Here is a 25,796-nt window from a genome sequence, read left to right as displayed (position 1 = left end):
AAAGACAATGCAGGTTGGGTTTTCTGTTCTGTTGACTTGACCTCCCCGGGGGGCTGTGGGCAAGTTCATCCTGCTGGGGTTGTAGGTTCCGGAGGCTTCCTGGGCTGACGGCAGGTAAGTGCAGTGCAGGTCCGCCCTGCGTGTCCTCTCCTCCATGGGTTGCGTGGGACAGGGGTCCTGCAGTGGTGAGAGGCAGGTGTCACTTTTGTCCCAGGTCCCCAGACAGGATTCAGACTTAGAATCATAGAATGATTTTGGTTGGAAGAAGAGACCTCAAGATTGAGTCCAACCACAACCTAACTGGATCTAAACCATGTCCCTAAGAACTTCGTCTATGCATCTTTTAAACCCCTCCAGGGATGGTGACTCCAGCACTTCCCTGGGCAGCCTGTTCCAGTGCTTTACAACCCTTTCTGTGAAGAATTTTTCCTAATATGTGATCTGAACCTTCCCTGGTGCAACTCAAGGCCATTATATTTGCAGACTTGATCCTGGAGAAGACTGGCAGCACCATTGAGATCAGTTGTGAAAGTACTTGTGCATAAAGGTAGGAGTGCTTCTTGTTGCATCCATCCGTACGGGGTTTCAAGGATCTCAGGACAGCAGGGTGTGATACAGGGACTCTTCTTTCCATTGAAAGTCTCTCTCCATCGTTGATCATTGTACAGAGCTACTGGTTTTGGTTTGTGCCTCTGTTGGGCATGTGGGAGTGAGATGAGGCTCAGCGGAAGGAGGTGATGGACCAGGGCTCCATCAGCTCCCAGCATTCCCTCCCTGTCCCATGGTGGGGAAAACTGGCTTTATGTTTGCAGACATCAGTTTCTGGAGCAGAGATGAGGACATGACTGCCTTTAATTCAGACCTGGACTGACCTCTCGCAGGAAGGAAAACTGCTCAGGGCAAATAGGGCCACTTGGATCTGCCAGGGAGAGCGTTGCTAAAGCTGTGGCCCCGCTGACCTGTCTTAGGGTTGCATCCCATACTCCACATGTTGTGAGTCTCAGAAAAATAGTGGTTTTAATCTTCTCATATGTAGTTGTAGTCATCTTGCTGGTACTTCTATAGAATGCTGCTGAAAGAGGCCAGAACATGGTCAGTGAAAACTGAAGTGCTAAAACCTTAATAATGAGAACTCCCCAAAGCGAAGTGCCCAGAACACATCTGATTCACACACACACAGCTGGAGTCAAGGAACTGCAGGTAATTAAGAAAAAACGTCTAAACTTTGTATAAAAATAGCTTTATAGAGTAGTTTTTTTGTGCCTTAAGTAGAAAATACCAGCAGCAAAAGTGCAGTCATTTCAAGTAGCATTTTCAGCTTCAGGGGTTTTTTGTGTGTGAACGATTAAAACACTATTTGGCATAAATCATTGTCCTCGCTCTGCAAGAACCGTGGGCTGCTGGGTTCACTCTGCTCTCCCGGGCACCTCGGGGATGCTTTCGGAAAGGGGTGTCAGGCTGAGGAGGACCCTGTGTCTCTGGTAGGCTTTGCTTTGTCTGAACACTCTATCCGTTCCATGCAGATAATCCAGCACTCCCAGCACTCCATAGCATTGGTTGAACCTGGAAACCAAACAGAGATTAAACATCACTGCAAGTTTCTGAGGTTGCCTCACCCTTCCTATTTCCATCTCCTTTCAGAGCCCTGATAAGCCATGCATGTGATTTATTTCTGCTCCTGCACCAGTCTCCCTCGAGCCCTAAGGAAGCCGAGGTGAAATTTCTGCAACTTCTCTTGTCACCGTTGTTATCAAGAATTGGTGGCACTGATCTGCACTCTCCTGGGCAGCTTGGAGCTGCAGGAGCAGCCGGACAACCGTGTTGCCATGTCTGTGCGCACCGGGACACCGGCACAGCCCTTCTGCCCAGAGAGCACCGGGGCTCTGCGGCAACCAACTGACTGACAACAGGACCTGGCAATGCGGTCTGGGTGTTGCCCAGTGTTTGGGTGGCGATGGAACTGCCACATCAGCTGTTGCTGCAGGAGAAGCAAACTGTGCTGGAGAGAATATGTGAATTCAGTGCACGTCTGGGAGATGCGAACCCATCTTCCACTACTGTGGTTTGCATCCCTGAACAACCTGCTGAAACCCTGCTCTGTGCAGTGTAGGAGGAGGCTGGGAATCTCTGCCGGGAGGGGTTAATTGCAATATTTTGGGCAAGGTGTTATCTGATCAATATTACTAATCCCAGTGTATTGGAGAGGGACAGACAGGGAGGCTCCCTGCACATTTATCTGAGCTATGTGACTTTGCCCTTGCTCTGGCTCTATTCTAGATCGCTGTCTCTGGCCCTGCGCTTGCGCTGGGGAAAGTCCAGGTGATCGCTGCTGCTTCAGACACGCTGCGCTTGCTTTCGAAATGCGCAGCCTCAGCTGCGGGGTTCAAGCTTTGGAGGTTTCCAAGTCAGCTGATGGAGGAGGGCAGAGGGCAAGGAGGCAGCTGGCACTCGTGTGGGCAGCAGGACCGAGTCCTCCAAAATCCCCGTCTCTGTTTAACTGCTCTAAGACCTGGCAGCATTCTTGCCAGGCGGACTGGATTGGGCCTTGTGCCCAAGTTGTGCAAACCCAGTGACTGTCAGGAAGGAGCTTTGCCCGTCGGCAGCGCCAGAGCCACAGGTGGGAGGGGAAGGGGAAGCTGACAGCACCCAGACGTACTTGAGGTGGTGGAAGTCGTGGAATTCGGGCGACGGGAGGAAGGGCAGGTGGTAGCCACAGTGCGAAATGCTCGTCGTTAGGAGAGCCAGGGAGAACCACGCTGCGATTGAAACGATGTGAGACCCCATGATCATCGGGCCGGTCATGACAGGCAACGTGTTGGAGAGCTAGAAATGAGAAGCAAACTCTACCTCACTGACAGGTCCACAACAAGCCAACTCTCATCTAGGAGCTGCGTTGTTTCACCTGGGTGATACATCATGTTAGTTTTGTGCAAACAGCAGAAAGGGAAGATCCCTCTGCAAACACCTTACTAAAATTACCTAATCATCAAACTAATAATTTACTCTGAGTTGAGTTTTACTCGCTGCAAAACATAGTCACAGCCCAAGCTCCCTAAGCTTGTAGTAGTAGTTAGATGTGAGACCAAAGCAGGGGTGTGAGGGCAGCACAAATCCAGAAAATCACCCTGGGATCAGATGTCCGAATTTCAGCTTCACCTTGGAATAATGCTGAGGCTGCTCTTGGGAAGCCGAGCTGTCAAATGGCCCTGGCCTGAGAACGCATGCAGAAGTCGTGATGCGATGACCCAGCTGCATCACTTCATCGTGTCCTACCAGCGCCACAAACGGCTGTCACAGCCCCAGCCAGCAGCATGAAAGCTTCAACAGAATTCTGGCTCCATGCAGTAACCCAGAGTGTGTCAGTGTCACATATTGTGCTGGAAGCTGCCTCAGTCTGTCCCTCCTCTGCTGGAGCCCTTGGTCTGGGTGCTTAAAGGCAGAGGAGCTCAGCATAGAATCGTAGCATGTCCTGAGTTGGAAGGGACCCACAAGGATCATTGAGTCCAGCTCCTGTCCCTGCATATGACAACCCCTACATTCACACCATAAAGGGGGGGCACCCCGACCCTTCTATGCTTCTGGCAACGCAGCTCAGCTTTCTCGTCCTGAGAAAGAAGAGTCTGAGGGCGCGTTTGCTTTTCTTCTCTTACCGCTCCTCCTCATCCCATGGAAATCACGCTCTGCACAGGAACTGGAGGGTGAGTGTGGGGGATCCACTTACTATGTGTTCTACTGGGTGAGCGTAGATGGAGACCACGCCGATGGGGGCTGTCCATTCGTGGTGCTTCTTGTGAATGTGCTTGTACAGGAGTGGGAGGTGAGCAAGCCTAAGGAGAGAAAAGAGAGAAATGTGGGGACTTGCTCATGGCTCTTCTTTCAAAGAAAGATTTAGAGCAGCTGAGAGTAAGAGTGTAGGACTCCTGGCTTCCCTTACTCTTTAACACAGAGCCCCCACTTAATGTATGTGTGTACTGACTGATGTTAAACTTCAGTCCAGATAAATGCCATAAGTCAAAGTCCCCAAAAGACAGATTTGCTCAAACCTGAGAGAACTTTTGAGGGGAAGACTCACTTTATATTTTTCACTGGTTTGACTTTACCTACCGGCAACTGAGGCAGATTTTTAAGTTCTGTGGGACCTTAAAAAATTGGTTTTAATGTTTTTTTGTGTGTGTACTTGTCCAAAAGGGAAGGCTACATAGTTTGGAATTCTGTGCAGCCCTGCAGGCTTTTTTCCTTCCTTGCTTTAACGTTGGTGTCAGGAGCCAGCCTCTGCTCCATAGGTGCTGTACGAGCGAACAGGAGATCAGTCACTGGCCTCTTGGGCTTTTTTCTTTCATGATAGTCAGTCTTGTTCTCCTCTTTTTGAAGAACACTGGGTTACAGCTTTTGTATGAAGCGGCCTGTTTTGTTTTTATCTTAGGCTTTAAGCTGCTCCACCTTTGTAACTTAGACCATTTTTGCTCATTAGAGTTACCAGCAACATTGCAGCACCCAAGCCTTATGTTGTAAGGGTGGATTCCAGAACCTCTAAGTCTTCCCACAAGAAGAGGGGGGACTAGGACCATTGCTGTTGTAGGAGATGGGTATAAGCTTAAAGGCATAGGGGGAAACCAGAGAGTCCTGTTCCTGTGCTCAGCTCACCTGTGTGTATAATAAAAGAGAATTTCCTCTACTAAGGTGAAGATGCTTAGCTCCACAAGAAACCAGCGGAAGGTCGGTAATTCCTTGCTGAAAGTGTTGCCCCACCATTTCATGAGGTAGAACATCGGCACAAACATGGGCAAGGAGATAAAGAACTGATTACACAGCGCTGTGTAGATGGCTTGGAGCAATTTCTTTGTGTCCACCTGCGAGAGAGAAGTCAGGATTTGAGGCTAAATCAGAAGCAATGTGGCTTTCAGTTGGGAGGATAAAGAGCTTTGGGATTTGTTGGCTGTTTCTGTGTTAGTTTGGGGATCAACTTTTTAACGAGCTGTCAATCCAGATCTGATCAGTAGCCTAATGACAACCACTGCCTTCCTCTCTCAGTGGATATGCAAGACTCAGCTTGGTTCTCCGTGAATCCCGTCTGCAGGAACTGTTTAGCCAGCAGAAGAAGCAGAGTGAGAAATACTTACAGGATTGTTCTTGCCCAGCTGAATGCGATAGCGAGTAATGAAAGTTGGCTTTCCTGTTACATCAGCCACCATAAGGATTCCATTGAAGCCCCAGAAGGCAAGGGCAGGAACCAGTGCAGTCCCTGTGGCGTGAGGAAAGGGCAGAGATGTGGCAATAAATTCAGAGCTGTGGCTAAACTGGAAACACAATACAGTGGCACGGTATCCAGAGAACCTTGCTGAGACCCAGATGTGCCAGGTGTGTATCCCCTGCCCTGAGAGGCTTTAAAATGGAATATGAGGAGGTTTCGACATATAGGTAAGACCTAGGGAATGGGGATGGAATATGGATGAAAATGGAATATGGGGAGGTTTCGACACATAGGTAAGACCTAGAGAATGGGGACGTGGTTGAAACTTGCCACAACTGAGGCTAAGAAAGGGCTTTTTTGGGAGGCTGGGTGATCTCTGTCATGGGTGGACGTTTGAATGTCCATACTAGGCATGTTCTCTAGCTGTTAATCATAGGCAGAGTTTTATAGGTGCTACAGCAAGAGTAAAACCCACTGATTTTATGTTAATTTCCAGTAATTATTTCTACGGAGTCATTCAGTCCTCACAGGAGCAAAGAGTGTGTTTTCAAAGAGAAGCCATTCCAGCAGCAAGATCAAATTTGCAGTCTGTACAGGGGGTGTAAAGATGCACTCGTCCAAAGGCAGCACAGTTGCACCACATCAGCTGTGCCTGGCTCTGGAGCCCACATGTGCTTTATCAGCGGGAGGATTAGCGAGTTTGGGAAGGCACGTCCATACGCCCATTTAGATGTAGTACCTGGATAGTTCTTCCTACAGCACAGGGTTGTTAACCTGAGTAACTCACCAAGGAAGAAGATTGTCCACTCCTCTCCCTCCAACAGGTAGTAGAGCTTCAGCCATGTTGTTTGCCAGAAATGGCCTGAAGCATCCCAGATACTCTGCAGGTACCTGTGGGAATAAGCATTCGTGGTTGCCCATCTTTCCATCATCCATTTTTTCCTCTCAAGGCCTTTTGTTCAAACAATCTTACCAAAAACCAAAGTTCGCTAAGGCGGTGAATACGAGCAGGCCTGTACCGAGGACACGGGCAGTGATCTTCATGGCATCCCAGAGCTTCTCTTCCTGTGCGCAAGCAACAAGAGTAAACGTGTGCTGCCGTGTCCTACACAAGCACTTTCTGTATTTGAAATGCAGGAGGTCAAGGCAGTTCTATGATAGCCTGTTTTGTTTTATGAACACTCTAAAGAACATAATAACAAAGCTGTTATAGGATATGGCGTGTAACTGAGGGGGGCAATACAGACACATCCATCAGCCATGTCATCTGAAGTATCGCTGACATTAAATTCCTCCAGAAAAAAACAAAGAGAGAGAAAATACCACTGATTTTTTTTTTTCTCCACTGTTATTGGGCACACTTGTTGGTACCTAGAGGACTATAATGTTAAGGGGCTTTTGGCCAAGTCAGAGAAGTCGGCATGGCAGACCTGGGGGTAAGGCACGGTGCACCACCTATAAATGCTGCTCTCACCCTACCAGTACATCCTCTCCCAGTACGCAGTACGTGTTGTCTCCACTGTACTCAAGACCTGTTGTGCTCAGATGATCTGATTAACAGCTCCAGTTAATCCAGAACCACCCCTCTCAATTTTCCTCTTTGCTTTGAAGACCGATTCTAAAGTCAAGGCTCACGTGCCCAGAAGGCTGCCTTTTTGTCTCCCCAAATATAACAGAGCTTTAACACAGGATATTAACTATTCTTGCATAATTCACTTTGCTGAGCCTTTAGGCCATCACAGGTACAACTCAACTTTAGTACTGAGAGTACAAATTGTCCAGTAGGTACCACATGTCATCTGTATAGAACAATTGCATATTAACAAGGAGATAAAACACTCAACTTTTCAATGGTATAAAGTTCTCTCAACCCCTTCTTTTAGTCATGGAAATGCTACCTACTAAAGAAATATTTCCATGTAGAGCATACAGGCACCAGAGAGACCTCTTGATTCCAGTATTCAGTATATTTGAGTATTTAAATATTCAAAACCAATTGTTTAGCAAATATATGACAAATGTATAATTAACTGTCTTTTAGAGCAGCCCAAGCTGGGATTGGTTTTGGAGTTCAGCAATCTTAGTTTGGGTTTTCCTGGGCGAATATGCATTATATTTATCTGCAGGATAAATGTTTTTTAAAAAATCAATGCAATTCTAAAACAATATAGCGTAATAACCAGCTAGTGCCTTGTTTATTACTCTGTCCTTCCAGTTTTTTAACTGTGTTGTTGTGCTGCACAAACAGACTGGAGTATAAATAGCATGATTTACAGCTGCTGTCCTGCTTGTCTCTGTCAGAGAGGACAAACAAGAGAGACAGCTCACTCATAAATGCTGAATGCAGGTGTGTTTAGGGTAATGCAATATAGAGAAATCCTCTTAGCTTTCAGTGCTAAGAGCTTCTTTAACATTCTGCAACAGCTACAGAACATTAAACATCGCGCAGGACTTGTCAGCAATATTTATCTGTCCCAGGGTAGAACTTTGCTCATTAGCACTGAAACTTTCCTCATTAAAGCAAACAACCATTTCCTCCTATCATCTCTTTTTTAATCAGGTTAGCAGCCAGGGAGGAAGCAATTTAAAGGACTCTCGCCCTACAGCTTGATGTTTGCGAACCCTGTAGGTTTACATTGAAGTGATGCAAGCAGTTGCAGCATTGCCACTGGGTGTGCTGAGCTACAAACGCAAGGCTGGTGAAAACCATCCGTCCTGGCTTTAGATGGTGCACACTGAACCCTGGGCTGGAGGGATCTCAGCAGTTTCACACTTGCAGCTGCGCCCCTGTTATGCCTCACGTATGCTGACATAAGACTTGCTTAATCTTTAGACCTTGGAGCACCATCTACATATTCTTTAGATAAAAAAGGTTACAAAAGCTATAAAAAGCTTAGAGCTTCTAAACAGAATTGTATCCTATAAATCCTTGTTTCTCCTGGGATGAAGAATGAACATACCAAAGAAAAACTCCAATGTCTTACAGGTGTCAGAATTTTTAGGAAGACCAGTTAGTATTTCAGATTCTTTTGAAACTCTTCAGCTAGAAGATGCTAAAACTAAAAACTGCTAATGCTCATCAGACACTCTGTATGTCTGGCTTTGCGATAGGGCAGAGAGGAGCTAAAGCTCAGCACTTAAGCTATTTTAAAAGCCCCTTGGCTACAAACTGTCTCATTTTGAGGCTGCGTTTTTATCCTATGTGATGAAGTGATTATGTGAATGAATCCCACACAGTATAATTACATGAGCTGTAGAAGCAGAGAGGTTTACATAGAAAAAAAAAAATCTCGTTCATCAAGTCCAAGTGCTAACACCCTGTTTATCTTCACGCCAACAGCTCCAGCACAGCAGTTTCCAAACTCTGATCCATGGATCGCTTGAGATCTTGCCTCTAAAGGCAGATATAGGCTTGGCAGATTATTTAAGTGCAGAACAGGATTGCTGCCTGCAAAGTAAAGAGACCGGGGCGCATCAGCTGGAGACACATTGTTCAGCGGGACTGCTCTGAGTCACAGCTTTTGGTGACAGTCAAGTGTTGTGGTCTCCTGCCATACTTCAAAGGTAACAGACCCTCCGGCACTTGGTGGTGGAGCTGCAGTCCACTGGAAGGGAAGAAAAGCTGGGAAAACGTTGCTGTAGTGATAAGAAATGACCTCCTAGTTGCGCTAAAGTGATCAGAGCATGGATGTGTCTGTCGCTTCTCTTAGAAGATAATTCAACACATGCTGCCTTTAAAAGGTGACCTTGAGCCTTTACCTGCTTCTGCTGCTCAGCCATGGTGGAATGTCCAGTGCCTCTTTTCATCTGAAATAAGATGTGATCTAAGTAAGTGAACCTTGTACAGCTGGAGAGTGGAATAACACACTGCTGACAACAGCAAAACCCCTCAACTTCGAGCTCAGTTGCAAAACTGTAAAATATTTACCCTGTCCTGCTCCCTCCTTCATGTTGGCCTTGGAGCAAAGCTGAGCTCTTGAGAAGAAAAATGCCCCTATTTCCTGATGAGTCAGTCTTGTCTCAGAAGACTAATAGGGATGGAAGGGTAACACAGCAAAAAGGGGAGATCAGCCAAAACTAAAGCTTTAGACTGTGGCACTGGGGTGTTGTGGCACAGCTGCCTCCCTCCATCTGGCCTGGGGACACATAGTGTTCAGTGGGAACTCCCACCCTTCACAGACCGCCAAGCAAACGATGGCACGGGACGTGGGCTCTTTAATGACGGCATGCTGTTAAACTAACACGAACGAAAACAAAAATGCGACTACAACAATAGGAGTTTGCGCCACGAAGAATTAATGGAGTAAAAAGTTACAGCTTGAGACTGCGGTAAGTGAGAAAACCATCTTTGCTTTGAGTCTCACTGTGGTTAATTTGAGGGTTGAAAGTTCTAAATAGGCAGGTGGCCACCTTGTAATAAATCTCCCTGCATTTGGCTCTGGATTGACCATTTGTTGCCCGTTTTGGTAAAAAAAGAATCAAACTTAAGGTTTAAGTAGCTGCTGGGGCTTCACTGCTGTCCATGGCCATGGCAACATCTCTATTTCAGGAGATGCTGTGGCTGTCCTAGGGATTATTGCATAGCTGTTTTTATATTGCTGCAATCTCAATATGAATTATAATTAGCAAAAGTTAACAAAACATTCCTTAAGGTTTTCTTGGTTTCACACAGTCTTCAAGAACAAACACATTAATTCTAATAATGTGAAGGTCAGATGACTGAGCGCTGCAGAATTTAATCCATTTTGGTTTTAATATGTAGAGGGATATTCAAGCACAGGCAAACTATGTTACCTAAGGTAACAAAGGAAAGTACAGAGAAGGTATAAAGGCACCTGTCTAAGGTACAAAGAAAAACAGCTGGAAAATTATTAATTAGAAAGATGATATTCTATTACCTTTATGATGCTAGCAAGCCTCTCGGGAGCGCTCCTCTTGCAGTGTTTCAGAAAGGAAGAATATGCTGCCAAAAAGAAGTCACCGTATTAGCTGAAGGTTATACTCTAGCTGTGAAATGACAGCTTTATGGGTACATTCTTACGAACATTGTTTATTGACAAGCCTTTCCAGCTCTGTTTTCCTACAACACGTTAGTATGCAGGTCAAGGGGCATGAGACAGAAAAATTGGACACCACCTTCCTTCTTGGGTTCCTGCTCACTCACGGACAGAAAAGGACAAGGTCAGGTCACCAAACTACATATTCTAGTGGAAGAAACTTGGGTTAAACAGTTCTGAGAAGGAAAAAGAAAAACAATCAAGCAAAAAGTGATTTGAAAGTTGAAACCATAAGCCTGAGCTCCCAATCCCCTATTTCCACACTTGGGTTGTATACAGTCCTATGGGAAATGGTAACTCCTGGTAGTAGCCTTAAACAAACAAAACAAAACAAGTTAATTTTGTCTTCCTTGACCGAAAAAAAAAGTAGTGTGAGAGGTGCTCTAAGGTGCTGTTTCTTAAGAAGAGAATGTGCTGAGGAAATCACAGTGCCCAAGGACTTCTTGTCTCTCTGCAGAGCTAGAGCGTCTCGCTCTTAGACTTTGTGAGCTACTAGAGCCAGTCTGTGAGATCTTACATATGTTTCACATCCCGATACACCAAGTTTGCCAAGCACAACCTTATTGAGAAAATACAGTTGGACTCTAAGGTATCTGATGAAGAATACTTGTAAGTAGCAATCACAAATAACCTGCTAGCCTGAATAGGTCAGTTTAAGTAAGTTGCCACGGGCCAAACTGATCTTATCTTCACTTCCAAAAAACCTTCTGATCGCAGTGATGCATTTTACATTACGTAACGTGTACCATATGCCCATCTTGTCATGCAGGTCCCCTCAGTGCAGGTGTGCCTGTTGTCTCCAAGAAAACACTACTGACACTTGAAATACGTCAGCCTTGAATAATCCATTCCTTTTTGAGGCTTTGCTCCATTCCAGCTTTCCTAGCACATTGTTCGGAGTCTTGAATAACTGAGTTGTGAATATCTGCATGGAGGGAGATTCCCCAGCTTCTCTGGGAAATCAGCTCCACTATTTTGATTACTTTCACTGTAAACTTTTTTCTCCCCTAGTATCTAACCAGAATTTCCTGTGTTATATTCCCTGCCCTTTTGCCGTGTACCTCCCTGTCTCCTCCAGAACCAGCCAGCAGGGACCTGAAAACAGCAATATCAAATTATTCCACTGGGACGGTGCAGCAAACGGTGTTGGCGACAGTTTTCTGTGGTTCAAGAGATTATTCTACTCTGATGACCTTGTAGTAGAGCACAGCAGATCTCGGCGAGGCGGGTGTAACGGGGGTATCTCAGTCAGCTGCTGGCTGGAAGGCTGATGCTCCGGAACCTGCTGAGTCCTCACATGCAGAGCAGAGTGTGTGACTCAGTTCTGAGTTTTCAGGAAGAGGAAGAGCCATTGCTTGACCAAGTCTCACATTCTGTGATCTTAGGGAAGGGTTAAAATTATAATCCCATTTCTAGTAGTACTCCTTTGAAAATAATCCTGCTATGCCAGCAGCCTTGCGGAGGCAAATAATTCCAGTTCAGAACTGTCCTGCCATGTCTGCTTTCCCTCCCTCTCCCCAAAACCTCTCTATATTACCTTTATTAAGTCACATTTACAGAATAAAATTTTAAATTACTTACATTAAAACAAGATGGATTGATGGATTAGGTTTTCCCCAACATCTCATTACCTGCTCTTTTGTTTTTTTTGGTTAATGGCTCTTCTGCTTCAGAAGACACCACATACATTTAAAAAGCATTCACGTTATCATGGCAAACAAAAAAGCCATTCAGCTGCTTGGCATTGGTCCCATGTTGGCTTGTTATACAGCCCTAAATCAACCAGTGAAGATCTCAGCTGCCGGCAGCTATTTCCAAATATTAGCTACAACTGGTGGGTTTTTTTTCTAAAAAAAAATCCTTTTTGGTTATTTCAAACTAGTTAACACGGAATTTGATCCAAACCAAATCCTCAGCCATAAAGTATTTGTTCTTTCCAGTCAGTCTCTTGGCATTAAAGGAGAAACATACACTAGTCAATAAAGAGCTCTAATACTTCTTTTTAATGATTTCCATGTACTTCATCATTTGTCCAACAATTGTTCATTAAATTACAGATCCATTTTCACTGACTTTTCCACTTCAGAAAACCCTAGTCTGTTTAAGTCATGTTTTAAAATGTTTAACGTAACCTGACAAGGCAAGAACTGCCATATATTTTACATTTGCTTTAATGTTTACACTATTCTTTATGTCCCATTTCTGCTGCCCAGACAGTCCAAAGCTGAGGCTGCACAAGTACCCGCTTCTCCCTGTTTTGTTCCAGGTACTTTATTGCAGCGTGTCCTTCCCAGGACACCCGCCGGTGCTGCTGGCAGGTGACGGGGACATCTTCAGGGCTGGATGGGCAGCTCCTTGCTGTTCCTTTTGTCCTCCTGCTTGAATCTTCTGTTGTAGACCTTCCTTCACTAGAATCGACCTTTACAGGGCATTGATAGTGGAAAACAACAGTGCCTGAGAGAGGAAAAAAAGGCTACGACTGCCCACGAAAGTATAGAACGTATTGAAAGGATAATGTGAGGACAACTTACCGGGTCACCCAAAAAGCTGCATGTCAGTCACGCTGTGTCAACAACCGCAGGACCAGACGTGGCATTCGGTGGATGTCCTGCTGTGCCAAGCCCTAAATCAACCAGTGAAGATCTCAAGGCAACCACAGCTCCTAGGAAAGCTCACAGCCGTGCTTCAGACAGACACAGGACGTTGCCTTTTAAAGATTTGCTGAGTTTCTGCCCTATCTTTTCAAGCTGCTCCACCCCTGAATCCTGGCTGCCCGTCCTTTGCTCACCCTGCCGCTGGCAGCGAGGAGAGAGCTCCCTTGTGTCTGCCCAGAATTCAACTCCTCAGCCTCCCCTGCTGCTCTGGAAGCTTTATGAGGGTTTGGGCGAAGGCAGCGGGAGTGTTTCCAAGCAGGAGCTGGCTGTCCCTTCCCAGAGGAGTCATGTGCAGTGCCATGTCACGTTAGCGCTGGCAGCGTTCCCCGTGCATGTGTGCGCTGTCACTCAGGGAGTGGCTGGAATACATCTCTGCAGGTAAGGAGTTTTTCGTCAAGACTTAATGGCTCTATCCAAGAATAAAAGAGCCACCCAACACGTTCCAGAGATGTAGTTTTTATGATGCGCTAGCTCATGTTTTGAGTACAAAATAGCTAGTGCCAGTGCAACTGAATGGGTTAAAGGTGTGTTTGTTAAAAGCAGCAAGGGTTACTGTGGAATCTGGCAAAAAGCAGCGATCCTGTTTTCCTTGTGTTGCACTAAATCTATGAATTACACTAATGCTGTTGCTATGTAGTATCCTCAACCAGTTACAGGTTACAGTTCCATCTGTAAGGGCAAGATGAATGTGCTCAGGCCCAGTTGTCTTTAGATATGATGTTTACCGACCATATAGCCTGTAATTATGGTATTGCAGAGAGCAAGATGTAATTTACAGTAGCATTGATCTTTATTATGCAAATGTGGCCCCAATCTATGTTAGTTATCCCATATCCGGTGCCCTATTACAAGCTACGTTCTGAGAACTGAGGGTGTAACTGGCCATAACTTTCCAGATTTATTTTTCCACGCAAGGAAAAACGTGGAATATCAGCTCTGCCTCCGGTCACTCTTGTGTGAAGCAACACCCACTGTCCTTTGGGAACAATCTCAAGCCAGCAGCACAGTCAGAGCTGCGTGAACAACGGCAGCACCTCTTTGTGCCTGGGTTCTTGTACCTACCGCTACAGCTGTATTTTTATCAATTAACCTTTTCTTTTTTTTTAATTCCTGGAAGGAGAAAATTCCCAAATCTCCTTTCCCAACTTCACGCCGTTTGTCCACTTCATGTGCTAAACATTCACTGTTGCTTCGTTTCAGATTCAAGGCTGTGTTACTGTTTTTATTGGCAATTTCTCTTGACTAATCCTAACTATTCCCTACTGGAGAGTTTGTCATTCTTAGCCATTGATACTAATTGTTATTTATCACAGAACGCAGACTCAACAGGGAGGAATGCAAACCCTTCGAACTACTCACATGCGTGCAGACGATGAGGTGGAAATTGACATTTCAAGAGATGAGTGCCCTATGAATGTTGTTCATCTTTATTTGGACATGGGCTTGCACTTGGAGGACTCTTCACCCAACAGCAAACGGCAGGTGATGAGCCAGTACAATATAATTCATATATAATTTCACGGACCTCACTGTTTTTAACGTCTATTCAATTCCCACACAGGTTATCTCCTAAATATTGGTACCAAACAGGGACAGCTCAGTGTATCAGTCCTAAGGATGTGAATGTCATTCATCTTTTGCTGCAGGTCTGTGCCCAGCGCAGGTTGGCAGTAACCTAGAAGTTGCTTCTGTTGGCTAGTGTGTGCTCTGCACTGGTGTCCTCACCACAAACCCTCCATGTTTGTGCAAACTTTGCTGAGGTGTGCAAAGAGTCCGTTTTCCTCTCAGCAGAGAGGCTTTTTGATCAGACACTTCCTAAAATATATTTATCTTTGTTCATTCTCCACAGTTTTTTAGTAGCCTCTATTTATTACCTTTCAGGATCATACAAACCCGCACTGATAGTTGCTCTAACATCAAAGAAGAATTTGAAATTAGTGCACCTCACCTAATTGTTAATTACCTGCATTCTGAACTGTATTTCTAACCAACCACCCAGGCACACGTGTGCCATCACCTTGTACCGCAGCGGAAGGGTCAGGAAAACGTCAATGGCGGCTTTGCTGTTGTGGTTCAATCACGTTCAGCAACGGTTGCATCTTTTAACTCTCAATTCGTGTTTTCACATTTCCATAAGTAAGTTTTCTACCATTTGTGGTGCTGTTACTAAGTTCCAAAGGAAACCCACAACACGGCATGATCGGGACACGCCGCTCAAGCTGCCTGATGTAAAAATGTTGAGCTTAAGCCCCTTTCTTTCACCTCATGATCTACCAGGTCTGCATACCCAGACTGTCCTGTGGTCTTAACAGAACCACACAGAGAGTGAGAAGACTTTTCAGGAAGTGCTGGACCTGGAAGCAAGTTTGGTAACTTCCAAATACAAGAACTATGGTACTTTTTTAAAGAGCAGGGTGTCTTTTCCAGCTGTTCTTCATCCTTATGTCCCACGATCAAAATTAGCCCTGATTGAAAAAACAAATTCTGATCTCCTTCAGCAAAATGTTTCCAGCTTGGTGCTTGCAAACATCCTTGGATAACTTTTTTTTTTATAAACTATATGCAAACTGTTAAACACTACAAGCATAATTTAACACAAGTGATTATTTCCTGCAATACATTTTTATTAGAGTAGCAAGGCACACAAATTTTCGGTGTCCTGAGAAGATGCATCTTCCCTTTTCCCCTGGATTCACAATACCTTCAAGTGCTGGGCGTATAAACAAGATAAATGATACATGTATTTTACTCCGAACTGTTCACCGGGAAAAAAACCCTGACCTTATATTACAGAGTGCTGTAATCTAACCTGCTATATTTACCTGATAACAACGTGTTTTCTTGCACAAAATCCCGAACTCGGGTGACCACAGGTAGAAAGGTGATTACTTTCTGCCAGTCTAGCATATTGCATAATATATAAATTAAACACCGCACAAGACTGCAGAGCTGAGAAGGCAAAATGGTAACTATCATCTATGGAGATAAACTTTGAATCAAAATAACATTCAATAAAGGGATGTCGTAAGATGCTGCCGGTATCAAGTTCACTTGATAGAGAGCAGTATGCAGATAAATGTCTTTCCAGGAAGTTGTGTTTCTGCTGAGGTACGAGCATTAAACCTGAGACACTAGACTATGTCTGAGTGTAACAGATCACGAGATTTGTTTGTCCAGATTCTTTTATTAAAACGGTAGGCAAATAGATGAGATTCATTGAAAAGAAAGTTGGTGGGCGGGTAGCAGCTCTGCAGCAGGACCTGGGCCGCAGGGTTTTGTAACAGATGCAGCCCTGTCCAGAAGGCTGGCAGCCTAAAAGAAAAGGAAATACTATCTAAGCTTAATTATTAGTAAACAGGCTTCCAAATTAATTCAGTATCCGCTGCCAGCATCGGCCAGCAGAGCCATGTTGGCAGCTGCTGGCACAGGAAGTTACACTACGCTGCTTTACCAGATACACATTTCTATTGCTAATGTAATTTAAATAGCATTTCTAGAACAGAAGCCAGCCCGAAAGTTTGCAGGCGTAGCAGACACTTGAACCCAGATCCCGCAGGAAGCGGCTCAGCTGTAACTGCTGAGCTCGCCCGGTGGGCGCCTACAGCGGCGATGCTCCTAACAACCTCATTTCCCCCCCCCCGCGGACTTTGGACTCGCCCGCCGCTCCCAGAGCGGGGAGACCGGGCGAGTCCATTAGCCGCGGAGGGGGGAAAAGGGGGGGGTAACGAGAGACGACTCATCACCCGGCGAAGGGCTCCGCGCAGGCGCACTGTGGGCAGGACCCCGCGTGACGTTCCGCCCACCCCGCCCCCTCCCTTTCCCCGCCCCTACGCGGGAGCGCGCGCGGCCGCGAGGCATTCGCGCGCCGCAACGTGCCCCCTCCCCCCGCCCCCCGCGCGCTCCTGCGGCCTCGGCCCACACTGTCTCGCGAGAGCCAAGCGGCCGAACCCGGAAGTCCCGCCCCTCCAGGAGGCCGCATCGCGCCTGCGCAGAGCGGAGCGGCCCGGCCCCGGCTTCCGGGCAGGTAGCGCGGGGGCGGGGAAGGCTGATGGGGAGCGCCGGAGCAGACGAGTGGCGGGGGGGAGCGAGGGCTAGAGCGGCCGGGCGGGCCCGGCGCGAGCGGCGGGGCCTGGCGGTGCGCGAGCAGGTGCGGGCGGGGCGGCCCCAGGACCCCCCGGTGAGGGGCGGCGGGGGCCCGTGTGTCTGTGTGTCCGTTTGTCCGTGTCCCCTCCTCCCCTCCCGCTCCCCCGCCGGGCTGAGCCACCTCCGGGCGGCCCCGGCCCAGCGCGCGGGGTCTTGAGCCCGCGGGGCCGCTGCCGTTGGGCTGAGGGCGGGACGGGTGAGGGCGGTTCGGCCCCAGCGAGCCCGGCCGTGCCTTGGAGAGCCCGAGCCCCGCGTGTGGGAGTCGGGGTGGGTTTGCCCGCGTCGTTGCGGGAAATGATCGGTGAGCGGCGGTTTATCCGGTGGTACCGGCTGAGGCGCCTTCCTGAGTTAGAGCAGGGCAGCTCCTGCGTGTAAACACCGTCTGTAAAACGTGCTGGTGTTGTGTGTAAAAACTGGCGCAGTAGCTGAACAGTATTAAATGTGAGGAGTCCCTGCTTGTACATCCTGCGCCCAGAGTTTATGGTAAGAGAAAGACAGGGAGAATGGCTCTTTTTGTAAAGAATTGTGCCCCCACTCTTGTAACCCGAGATTTCCTTCTTGTTCAGTGTGTTTCTAGAAAATGATAAAAGCAAGAAAAAACTTAGTGTAAACTTCAAATGGGCTGTTTAAAGCTGAAAATGGAAGTGTGACTGACTCTGCCAGAGCACTCATTCTTACATTTAGATCTTTCTTCACATAAAGCATTATTTATTTACCTGTTTGATGCAGCACACTGGCAAGATCGCACAGCTTGCAGTTCTACGCCGTCATCTGAATTCGACACCAGCCGCCTTTACCCCAATCCGTGCAAGATGCCAGCAGCGCTTGCGGAGAACAGCCAGGTGATCTGTGAAGTGTGGGCCAACAATCTGGAAGAAGAGATGAGGAAGATTCGAGAGATTGTTCTAAGTTACAGCTACATCGCGATGGTAGATATTTTCTACTTGACCTAGTTGCCTTAGTCAAGGGATTTCTTTGGGGTAGGGGAATAAGTGGATTTTTGAGTAAGAAATTATTTCTCTCTGTACCCAGTCAAACTGAGCTAGAAGTTAAATGGTGAAAAATTAGAAAACTATTCAGTAGACGCTTTCCAGAATTTAATACAAGTATAATGTTGAATGTGGATTGAATGAAAGCTAGAGAAGACAGACCACCTTAAAAACCCGAATTAATTTCATATTTACCTATTCATAACATATTAGTTTGTGCAACAGAAAAATGAAAGAGGTCAGAGGTACAATTGGGCTTAAATCTTTAGTTTTCCACCAGTGTATTTGTCCTTTGAATGTCTTTCTCCGTTTGGTTGTGGAAGATGCCACGTTGGTGTAGGACAAAAGACCTGCAAGTGACAACTGCTCATCTGGGCTGCCTCCTTTTTAACGGGATCAGATGGTGATTCTTCTGGAAGAATAATATTCTGGCTGTAGGTACAATAGTATGTCCAGAACGCTTTGTTTAAATAGACCAGAGTCTCCCCCAGACGGGAGCAATCTCTTCCTGCTCTTAAAAGTCTGTATCTGCTTGGCGGCAGCCAGTTACTTACATAAATAACCGGGTTTAGTTATGATACTGCAAGTTACGCCAACTTAGCTTAGGAACATAAAGATATGAAAAGTCTGCAATAAAAGCGTGGCATAAAAACACACGCCCCTGCAGAGCGTGTAGTATTTCAGCATAGAACACAGTTGTGTAAGTAAATTTGATGTTTTTGTTATCGTATGTCAACAGGAAATGAGCTTTCTTGCTTCTGTTTGATCTCATTGCAAGTGTGCTTCTGACCTGCTTTAGTGATTGTGCTGTAAGGGTCGACATAAAAAAACCCTCTTGGGCAAGGGAGCAATTTTGTAAGATACACAGCACTGGATTTTTCATGTGTTTTTTTGCATGTGCTCTAGTCAGTAGGAAGTTATGTGACCTCGTTTGGGAGTAGAAATAGTCTAGAAGTTTAGGCTCTAGTGGAGAGAGCACACAATCACTGGTCAAGTGAAATGTTTTTCATCTAATAGGTGTTTGTTCTGCTGTTAAGATCTGTTTTGATTGGCGTGAGTTTTTGTTAATTTAGGCATTGGTTGTTCCTCAGAATCAATGAAGGTTATTGCTGTCTGGACTGTCAAATGAAGATGGACAGAGTGCTAAATTTAACTTGTATTTAGAAGGGCCATTTTAGTAGATTTAGGGAAAATGAGAGTCCTTTGGAAGAGAAAGATGATACAGTAGTGCATATTGGATGGCTTTGTATTTTTTTTTTTTTTTAAGAATAAAAATGCAAGAAAGGATAATGGTAAGAAATGAATGAATCCAAGACTTAAGAAATTGTGTGGGGTTTTTTTAGCGTCTGACTTGTAGCAGTTTAAAATCTGTATGAACATGGAAAAGGAGAAAAACCAAGTGATTTTGACAGAAGAATTCACAGAATGCAGTGCTGAGACCTGCAAGTAAAGAACTGAATAGGCTCCTAGCAGAGTAATAATAATGACTCCTAATAGAGTAAGTGCTGAAATGAGATTTTCCCTTCTTTCCTAGGACACGGAGTTTCCTGGAGTTGTTGTAAGACCAATTGGTGAATTCCGCAGCTCCATAGACTATCAGTATCAGCTCCTTCGGTGTAATGTTGACCTTCTGAAAATTATCCAGCTGGGCTTGACTTTCACAAATGAGAAAGGAGAATACCCCTCTGGCATCAACACCTGGCAGTTCAACTTTAAATTCAACCTTACGTGAGTCTCTTGAGCTGGGGAATAATCGGCTGCTCAGTTCCACTGTAGTGATGCTTTCCTTGGGCTCATGCGGGTGTCCGGATGTTCATCGTCAGGGGTGGTTCTAAGCAATAAAAATTCAGAGTATTAATTAATACAGTTTATTTGGGAGCTGATTTGGGCATGACATAGGTTTGCAATATTTCTGGACATCCAAATCCTGCTAAAATCTTGTCCTTAATACCATTTTCTGTGATAAATAGTCTATCCCCAATAATTGTATGTGCATTAAACTTTTTGCTAGAACAATGCTATGGTCTAAATTTGTACCTTTTGATATATATATCTAAAAATATTATTTATTTTTATGTATATATAAAATTCATTTCTTTCTGCTAAAAATAGATGGCTGTGCTGTCTTTAGCAAAAAGGAAAACATCTCTTTACAGATCCATGCTAAAATATAAACTGAGATCTAAAGAAAAAACCCCACCAGTGTCATCGTTACAGCTGCTCGGGAGAATGAATCTTGTTAAATGGAGTGTGGCAGTTGTTCTTGTCTCCTCTGTACTGCAACGTCCTGGGTTATAGTCAAAACAAATTTAATTATCCCTTCCCCTGTAATTGTGAAGACCGACTCAGCATAATTACCACTAGAGCTCCCTGGAAATAGAAAGAGGGCTTATCTGTCAAAACCATATATCTGTAGGAAATCAATCAGTATTTTCATGGAACAGTCACATTACAAAAATTCATAGGCAGTGTATGCAGATCATACAGATGATACTTGAAGCCAAAAGTTGAAATGTTTCCACAAATCCGTGAGCCTCTTAAAAGTATTGAAGTCACAGTAAAGTGGTTTTCACAGTGTGATCACTACATCGGATTCGGTTACTGTATTTGTTGTGAATTTTGCTCTGTGGTTTGTCATGTCCTCCCCCCGCAATGAAACAACCTGGTACAGAAGTCGCATTCCTGCTCAGTGCTCCACCGAGTGCATCATCGCTCATCCCTGTTCTCTTTCCTTAGTCAAGTATTGTGCAATTTTGTTTACTCCCAGAGATGGAACAGGAGACAATGATAAGGTGGTATGTGCTGTGAAGTGAAAAAGAAAAATGGAGACAGGAATCTGTCTAGAGACAGAAAATGTACTTCAGAGTTTCACACCTTAATATTTGGGAGAAACTCCCCTTCTCTCCATGCTCTCATCTGGGTTGCTTCTGTTTGCCTTGTGGAAACAACATTTTGAAAAACATTTGGTTCTGTGGCGGTGGCATCTTTGGAATCTGCACTACCAACAGATTATTAATTAGTTATGATCACAGAATAGCTTGTTACGGCTGTAGGAGGCCGCAGTAGTGGTATTAAAACTGATTTAACGTGAATTTTCTAGAGACACGAATGTGGCACCCAGAGAGAGCCTACTAGTCACTCCAGTTTTTGAAATACAGTGTAGGAGGAATTTTCCTAATATGAGCCTGACTTGTTAGTACCTTTATTGCAAATCTGCTTTTCTCCTTCAGGGAGGACATGTACTCTCAGGACTCCATAGACCTCCTCGCCAGCTCTGGGCTGCAGTTCCAGAAGCATGAAGAAGAAGGGATCGATACTCTGCATTTTGCTGAGTTGCTCATGACATCTGGGGTCGTCCTTAGTGACAGCGTGAAGTGGCTGTCCTTCCACAGGTAGGTCCGAGATGGTCACCGATGCTATCAAGTGAGAAATCTCTTTTTGACTGAAATACTGCTGCTTTTGTCTGGCAAATCCTTTTGCTGTTACTGTTTTCCTCTGTGGAAGAAGTTATGAAGTTGAAATGTGATTTCTTCACTTAGTAACTTGTGTGCATTGTAAAGTAAGGATTTTGTTTCTCTTCCTTGCAATGTTGGTGGTGTTCTCAACTTCTGTCTTGTGTTTATGCAGAGGAAGAAATCTGTGCAGTTAAGCTGTCTATCTTACAGCTTTTCAAGCAACTTGATTACAAAGCCTCTGGTCCTTGATATCATCATGAGTGAAAGGACTTGAGGGAGGAGGAGGTGGTGGAAACAGACGTTTACACGTTTTCCTGCTTTTCCGTATTGCCCATAGCTACAGAAACTTGCAATGTTGAGAAGAAAAGTGTGTTCTTCCCAATGGCTTAGGTGTTCTGCAGGGGGTTAGTGGTGGCACCCCGGGAGCATTCAAAAGTCCTACATTGACACAGATGTTCAGGATGAATCCTGGCTCTGATCCAGGGGAGTTTTATGAATGTCAGAAAATGTTAAGGTTGGAAAGCTACAGCATGTAAAACTCCTGTGAAAAACAAGATATTGGTACTGACCTAGTTGAAGTGTTGCCTGCTTATCTACTTTCTGTATGTTTTTGTTTTCAGTGGTTACGACTTTGGCTACATGGTGAAGTTGTTGACAGATTCCAGGTTACCGGAAGAGGAACATGAATTTTTCCACATCTTGAACCTTTTCTTCCCATCTATCTATGATGTAAAGTACTTAATGAAGAGCTGCAAAAACCTCAAGGTACTTGTTATCTCCCCAGCAAGTGATGGATGGGATCAAAACTGTAAATGTAGAGTAAGCCAAGTGACAGAGCTGCTACATCTATCAAGTCTTAAAACTGGAACATGTATAAAAGCCAGTGGTCACACAGAGGCACCTGTGACTAAGTTTGTATCTAACAGATCATGCCTCCCCAGTTTTAGACTTATCAATACATATATTATATAGGGGACATACCCATAACCTTCTGATTTGTGTATCAGTAATTTCAAAGGCTAATTATAATTCAGCATGCTATCTTCCCTGTGCAAGGTGGCATATTTCTTCTTACATGAACTATTACATGACTTGATTAACTGGTGGACACTCGGTTGGAAGTAATTTATCTGCTGAATCACAGCCTGTGCACTCACAGTTGTCTCGAGTATGTGCAGCAGGAACGCAAAGTACTGAAATGTGACAAGAGTGTTTCTATGGTCTTGAAGAATATCTACAGCTGTTTTGTGTGTATACTGCTAGAATCTGAATTGATTTATTGTAGCCAGCATTTGCCCTCACGTTTTGGAGAAGCATGGCAATTTTGGTGAGAGATGGATCTTCCCAAGTAAAACGGGTTCTGTTCTGATTGCAGGGCGGCCTTCAAGAAGTGGCTGATCAGCTGGATTTGCAGCGAATTGGACGACAACACCAGGCAGGATCGGACTCTCTTCTCACCGGAATGGCATTCTTCAGAATGAAGGAGGTACTACAGTATTCTTCCTTATGGTTCTTCTTTTTCCAGTTCCTTTCCATAAATGTTAACATGCACAATGTATTTTGTGGTGAGAAGTTTTGGTGTTTATTGAGCCTTGTGGCCATCACACTTCAAACTATCAATAATAGGAATTGTTGATACTGGCACAGACTACTTCTGTTTACTCCTCTGTCATGTGCTTATTTTAATTCCCATACTGCCTTTTAGAGGTGGCTGACTTCAAATGAGCTGTTTAATTAATACAGGTGGCGTCTGATTTAGAGGCACAATTAAACAATCCTTGTTTCTTCCTTTTTTTAAAATCTGCAGTTGTTTTTTGAGGATACAATCGATGATGCAAAGTATTGCGGGCGGCTGTACGGCCTCGGCACGGGAGTGGCTCAGAAACAAAATGAAGATGTGGACTCAGCCCAAGAGAAAATGAGCATTTTGGCTATTATCAACAACATGCAGCCGTGATCCGTGGTGCCCCTCAGCAGAACACGGTTACCAACCGTTTTGGCAGCTGCTGTCCTCAACCATTTTCCCTAAGTGTCTCAAACAAAAGGCATCTACAATACACAGCCTGCAGAAGGCCTGCAGTTTTGCTGAAGAGCTGCATCTTCATTTGAAACCCTGAAGAAGAGAGTTGACTGAATTCCTAATGCCAGCATTTGTGGTTTGCCATCTTTTTAATACCAAGGGTAAAAGACAGAACCTACTGTGTATACCTCTGTTTTTTTTTTCCTCTTTATACTGTACAGAATCTGCAAGGAAGACTTAACGGTAGAATATTCGGTAGAGCTAAGGGTCTGGAAATCCAGTGAAAACGGACACAGACGTGCACACAAATTTGGAATTTGTGCTTTATAAAGCTCATTTAAAAACTTCTGCATGTTGTGAGGGTGACTGCTTCACCTCATGTTTTGCTTATTTTATCTTTATGTAGTCTGTGGAAATCGCTCCCTTTGATCACTGCAGAGGTTTGGGAATGGATGACATTAAAAATGATCCTTGCAGCTAATAATATTCAGAGATTTACTTTAACGACAATGGGAAGGGATATTACTGGAACTGATTTGATCAGCTTCCTATAGTTTCTAATTCTGTATGGTGCAGGTTTGACCCGTACTGAGCCTCAGCTTAGTTCTTATGGGTATTAATAAACTGTTCTGGAAACAGATTAAGAGAGCCTAAAAGTTCACCTTTGCTTGAGGACCTTTTACAGGAATTGGACCAATACTCTGACTTCAGTCTTCTTCAGCTTAACCCACCAATTTTTTTCTTCTCATTGCAACACAAATAGTTCAGCAGATGGATAAATATTTGTCCTTCTTCTCCTTCCCTTTCTCCAGTCCCTAGTTTTACTATATGCTTAACAGACCAAACAGCTCCCATTTTTCTTCATTATAAACATCTGAAAGATAGTTAGAGGATGGAAAAACATGGGATTCTGACTTTTTAAAAAATGAGCTCATCTATAGTACCTTTTTTTTTTCCCCAACATCTCTATAATGATAGTTCTTAAAAAACAACCCCAAAAAACCCCTTTTGGACATGGCAAACTTAAAATTTTAAGACTTTGTCTTGCATTTTAAACAAGTTTTAAACAAGCCATTATTAGAAGTTGAGCGTTAGAGCTGGTATTTAAAATGCTTGTAAATACTACTTGTTTTTAATTTTTGTAAAAATAAATTTTTTTAAACCAGGCCTTGTTTTGGATTTTCCATCAAGCACTAAAATTCCCAAAGTTCAGGCTTTGGAACCTGAGTTTAACGATACACACTCAAAGGGAAGAGGCTCAAGTTTTCCTTCTACCTTTTATGCTGTGCTACTGCGGTAGTTCTTAGTAAAATCTGCTTTTGAGCTTATTGTACAGTAGTTGATGAAAGTTGAGTTTAAGATCTCCTTGGGTAACTTGTATTCTCTTTCTGCACAGCCAGCAGTATTGCAGCATAGCCACTTAATGTGACAAATTAATTCTGCTTATTTGTCCTATGTGAAGTTTTCCTGCTTCATCTAAACTCTAGAGGTTCTCACTTAGAAGTATACGAGGGCTGTTTGGTTATGGACTAGCTCCCTCTCCTGGTTTTCAAAGTACTTGGTACAGAATTTAGCGAGTTCAATATAGTGGCAACAGTTTACTGGGTTAACACATCATCTTTTGATTTTCATCTCTTCAAGTTGTTCTGAGGCTTTACTGTTTGGAACAGGAAATCTGTCATCAGGGTCAAGTCTGTGTTTTGGCTGGAAGAATCTGGAAGAGCTCTTGATCTAAAAAACCCCACCCTCCTACTTTTTTTCTTAAACAATTAACTTTATTGTACTTAACTTTCTCAATTCATGACCCCCCATCCTACCATGAACTTTTCTGCTTCATTTAAGAACATGCTGCAAGAAATTACTAAGATAGATGCTATTATATGTTCACTAAGGCTTATGCAGCCTTGTTCTTAAGTTATTATTGTTATCAAAGACAGGTAAGCTGTAGGACCGGTCAAAATAGTGCATGTTCAAGACTCCAGAATCTAGGGTTGTTTTGGGAACTTTGAGAATATCAGCTGTTCTAGAGAACTCAATAGTACCTCAAACTTACCATCACTGTAACAAAAAGCAGTTTGTTCAGGGTGGATGTTGCCAGAAGCAGGGACTGTCACTTTTCTTGATCTGGAGAAATCCCTTATCTCTTGCTAGTAATGCTGGAATCAAATATAAAATGTTCTGCCCTCCCTTTTTATGTTGTGCAGGTGGCCTTACCACAGAAAGCAAAGTCATAGCATGCACTTGTTTTATCCACCAAGTTTGATTTATGTCGTACCTTTAACAAAAA

General features: G+C 44.4%; 2 protein-coding genes across 5 annotated transcripts; one reads left to right on the top strand and one right to left on the bottom strand.

The window, feature by feature from the left end:
* Positions 1-1,406: 1,406 nt before the first annotated feature.
* On the bottom strand, positions 1,407-8,998 carry FAXDC2 (fatty acid hydroxylase domain containing 2; the record flags this gene model as incomplete). Its single annotated transcript, XM_080353475.1, has 8 exons — positions 1,407-1,563; positions 2,657-2,823; positions 3,722-3,827; positions 4,645-4,850; positions 5,121-5,242; positions 5,979-6,082; positions 6,165-6,256; positions 8,951-8,998. 8 exons carry the CDS (start codon positions 8,996-8,998, stop codon positions 1,407-1,409), a joined length of 1,002 nt encoding a protein of 333 aa, XP_080209601.1.
* Positions 8,999-16,874: 7,876 nt separating this feature from the next.
* CNOT8 (CCR4-NOT transcription complex subunit 8) lies at positions 16,875-24,582 on the top strand. Of its 4 annotated transcripts, none has more exons than XM_080353448.1 (7): positions 16,875-16,926; positions 17,775-17,974; positions 19,569-19,762; positions 21,265-21,426; positions 22,110-22,254; positions 22,865-22,975; positions 23,297-24,582. In XM_080353448.1, exons 2-7 carry the CDS (start codon positions 17,858-17,860, stop codon positions 23,444-23,446), a joined length of 879 nt encoding a protein of 292 aa, XP_080209574.1. In that variant the 5' UTR covers positions 16,875-16,926; positions 17,775-17,857; the 3' UTR covers positions 23,447-24,582. The 4 variants fall into 4 exon arrangements, with proteins under 4 accessions (XP_080209574.1, XP_080209575.1, XP_080209572.1 ...); XM_080353449.1 differs by lacking the exon at positions 16,875-16,926 and adding an exon at positions 16,974-17,049 and having other exon boundaries at positions 17,775-17,887; XM_080353446.1 differs by lacking the exon at positions 16,875-16,926 and adding an exon at positions 16,974-17,049.
* The last annotated feature ends 1,214 nt before the right edge of the window (positions 24,583-25,796 follow it).

The sequence above is a fragment of the Nesoenas mayeri genome (genome assembly GCF_963082525.1).
Source record: "Nesoenas mayeri genome assembly, chromosome: 14".
Classification (NCBI taxonomy): domain Eukaryota; kingdom Metazoa; phylum Chordata; class Aves; order Columbiformes; family Columbidae; genus Nesoenas; species Nesoenas mayeri.
Note: the sequence above shows the minus strand (reverse complement) of the source record. Positions and strands in the feature narration are given on the sequence as shown.

Bases quoted from the DNA above. Each gene is read 5' to 3' on its own strand.
- CNOT8 (XM_080353448.1), top strand. From the start codon at position 17,858: ATGCCAGCAGCGCTTGCGGAGAACAGCCAGGTGATCTGTGAAGTGTGG. The intron at 21,427-22,109 runs GTAGGTCCGAGA...TTTTGTTTTCAG, and splicing joins AAGTGGCTGTCCTTCCACAG to TGGTTACGACTTTGGCTACA. The intron at 22,255-22,864 runs GTACTTGTTATC...TTCTGATTGCAG, and splicing joins AGAGCTGCAAAAACCTCAAG to GGCGGCCTTCAAGAAGTGGC.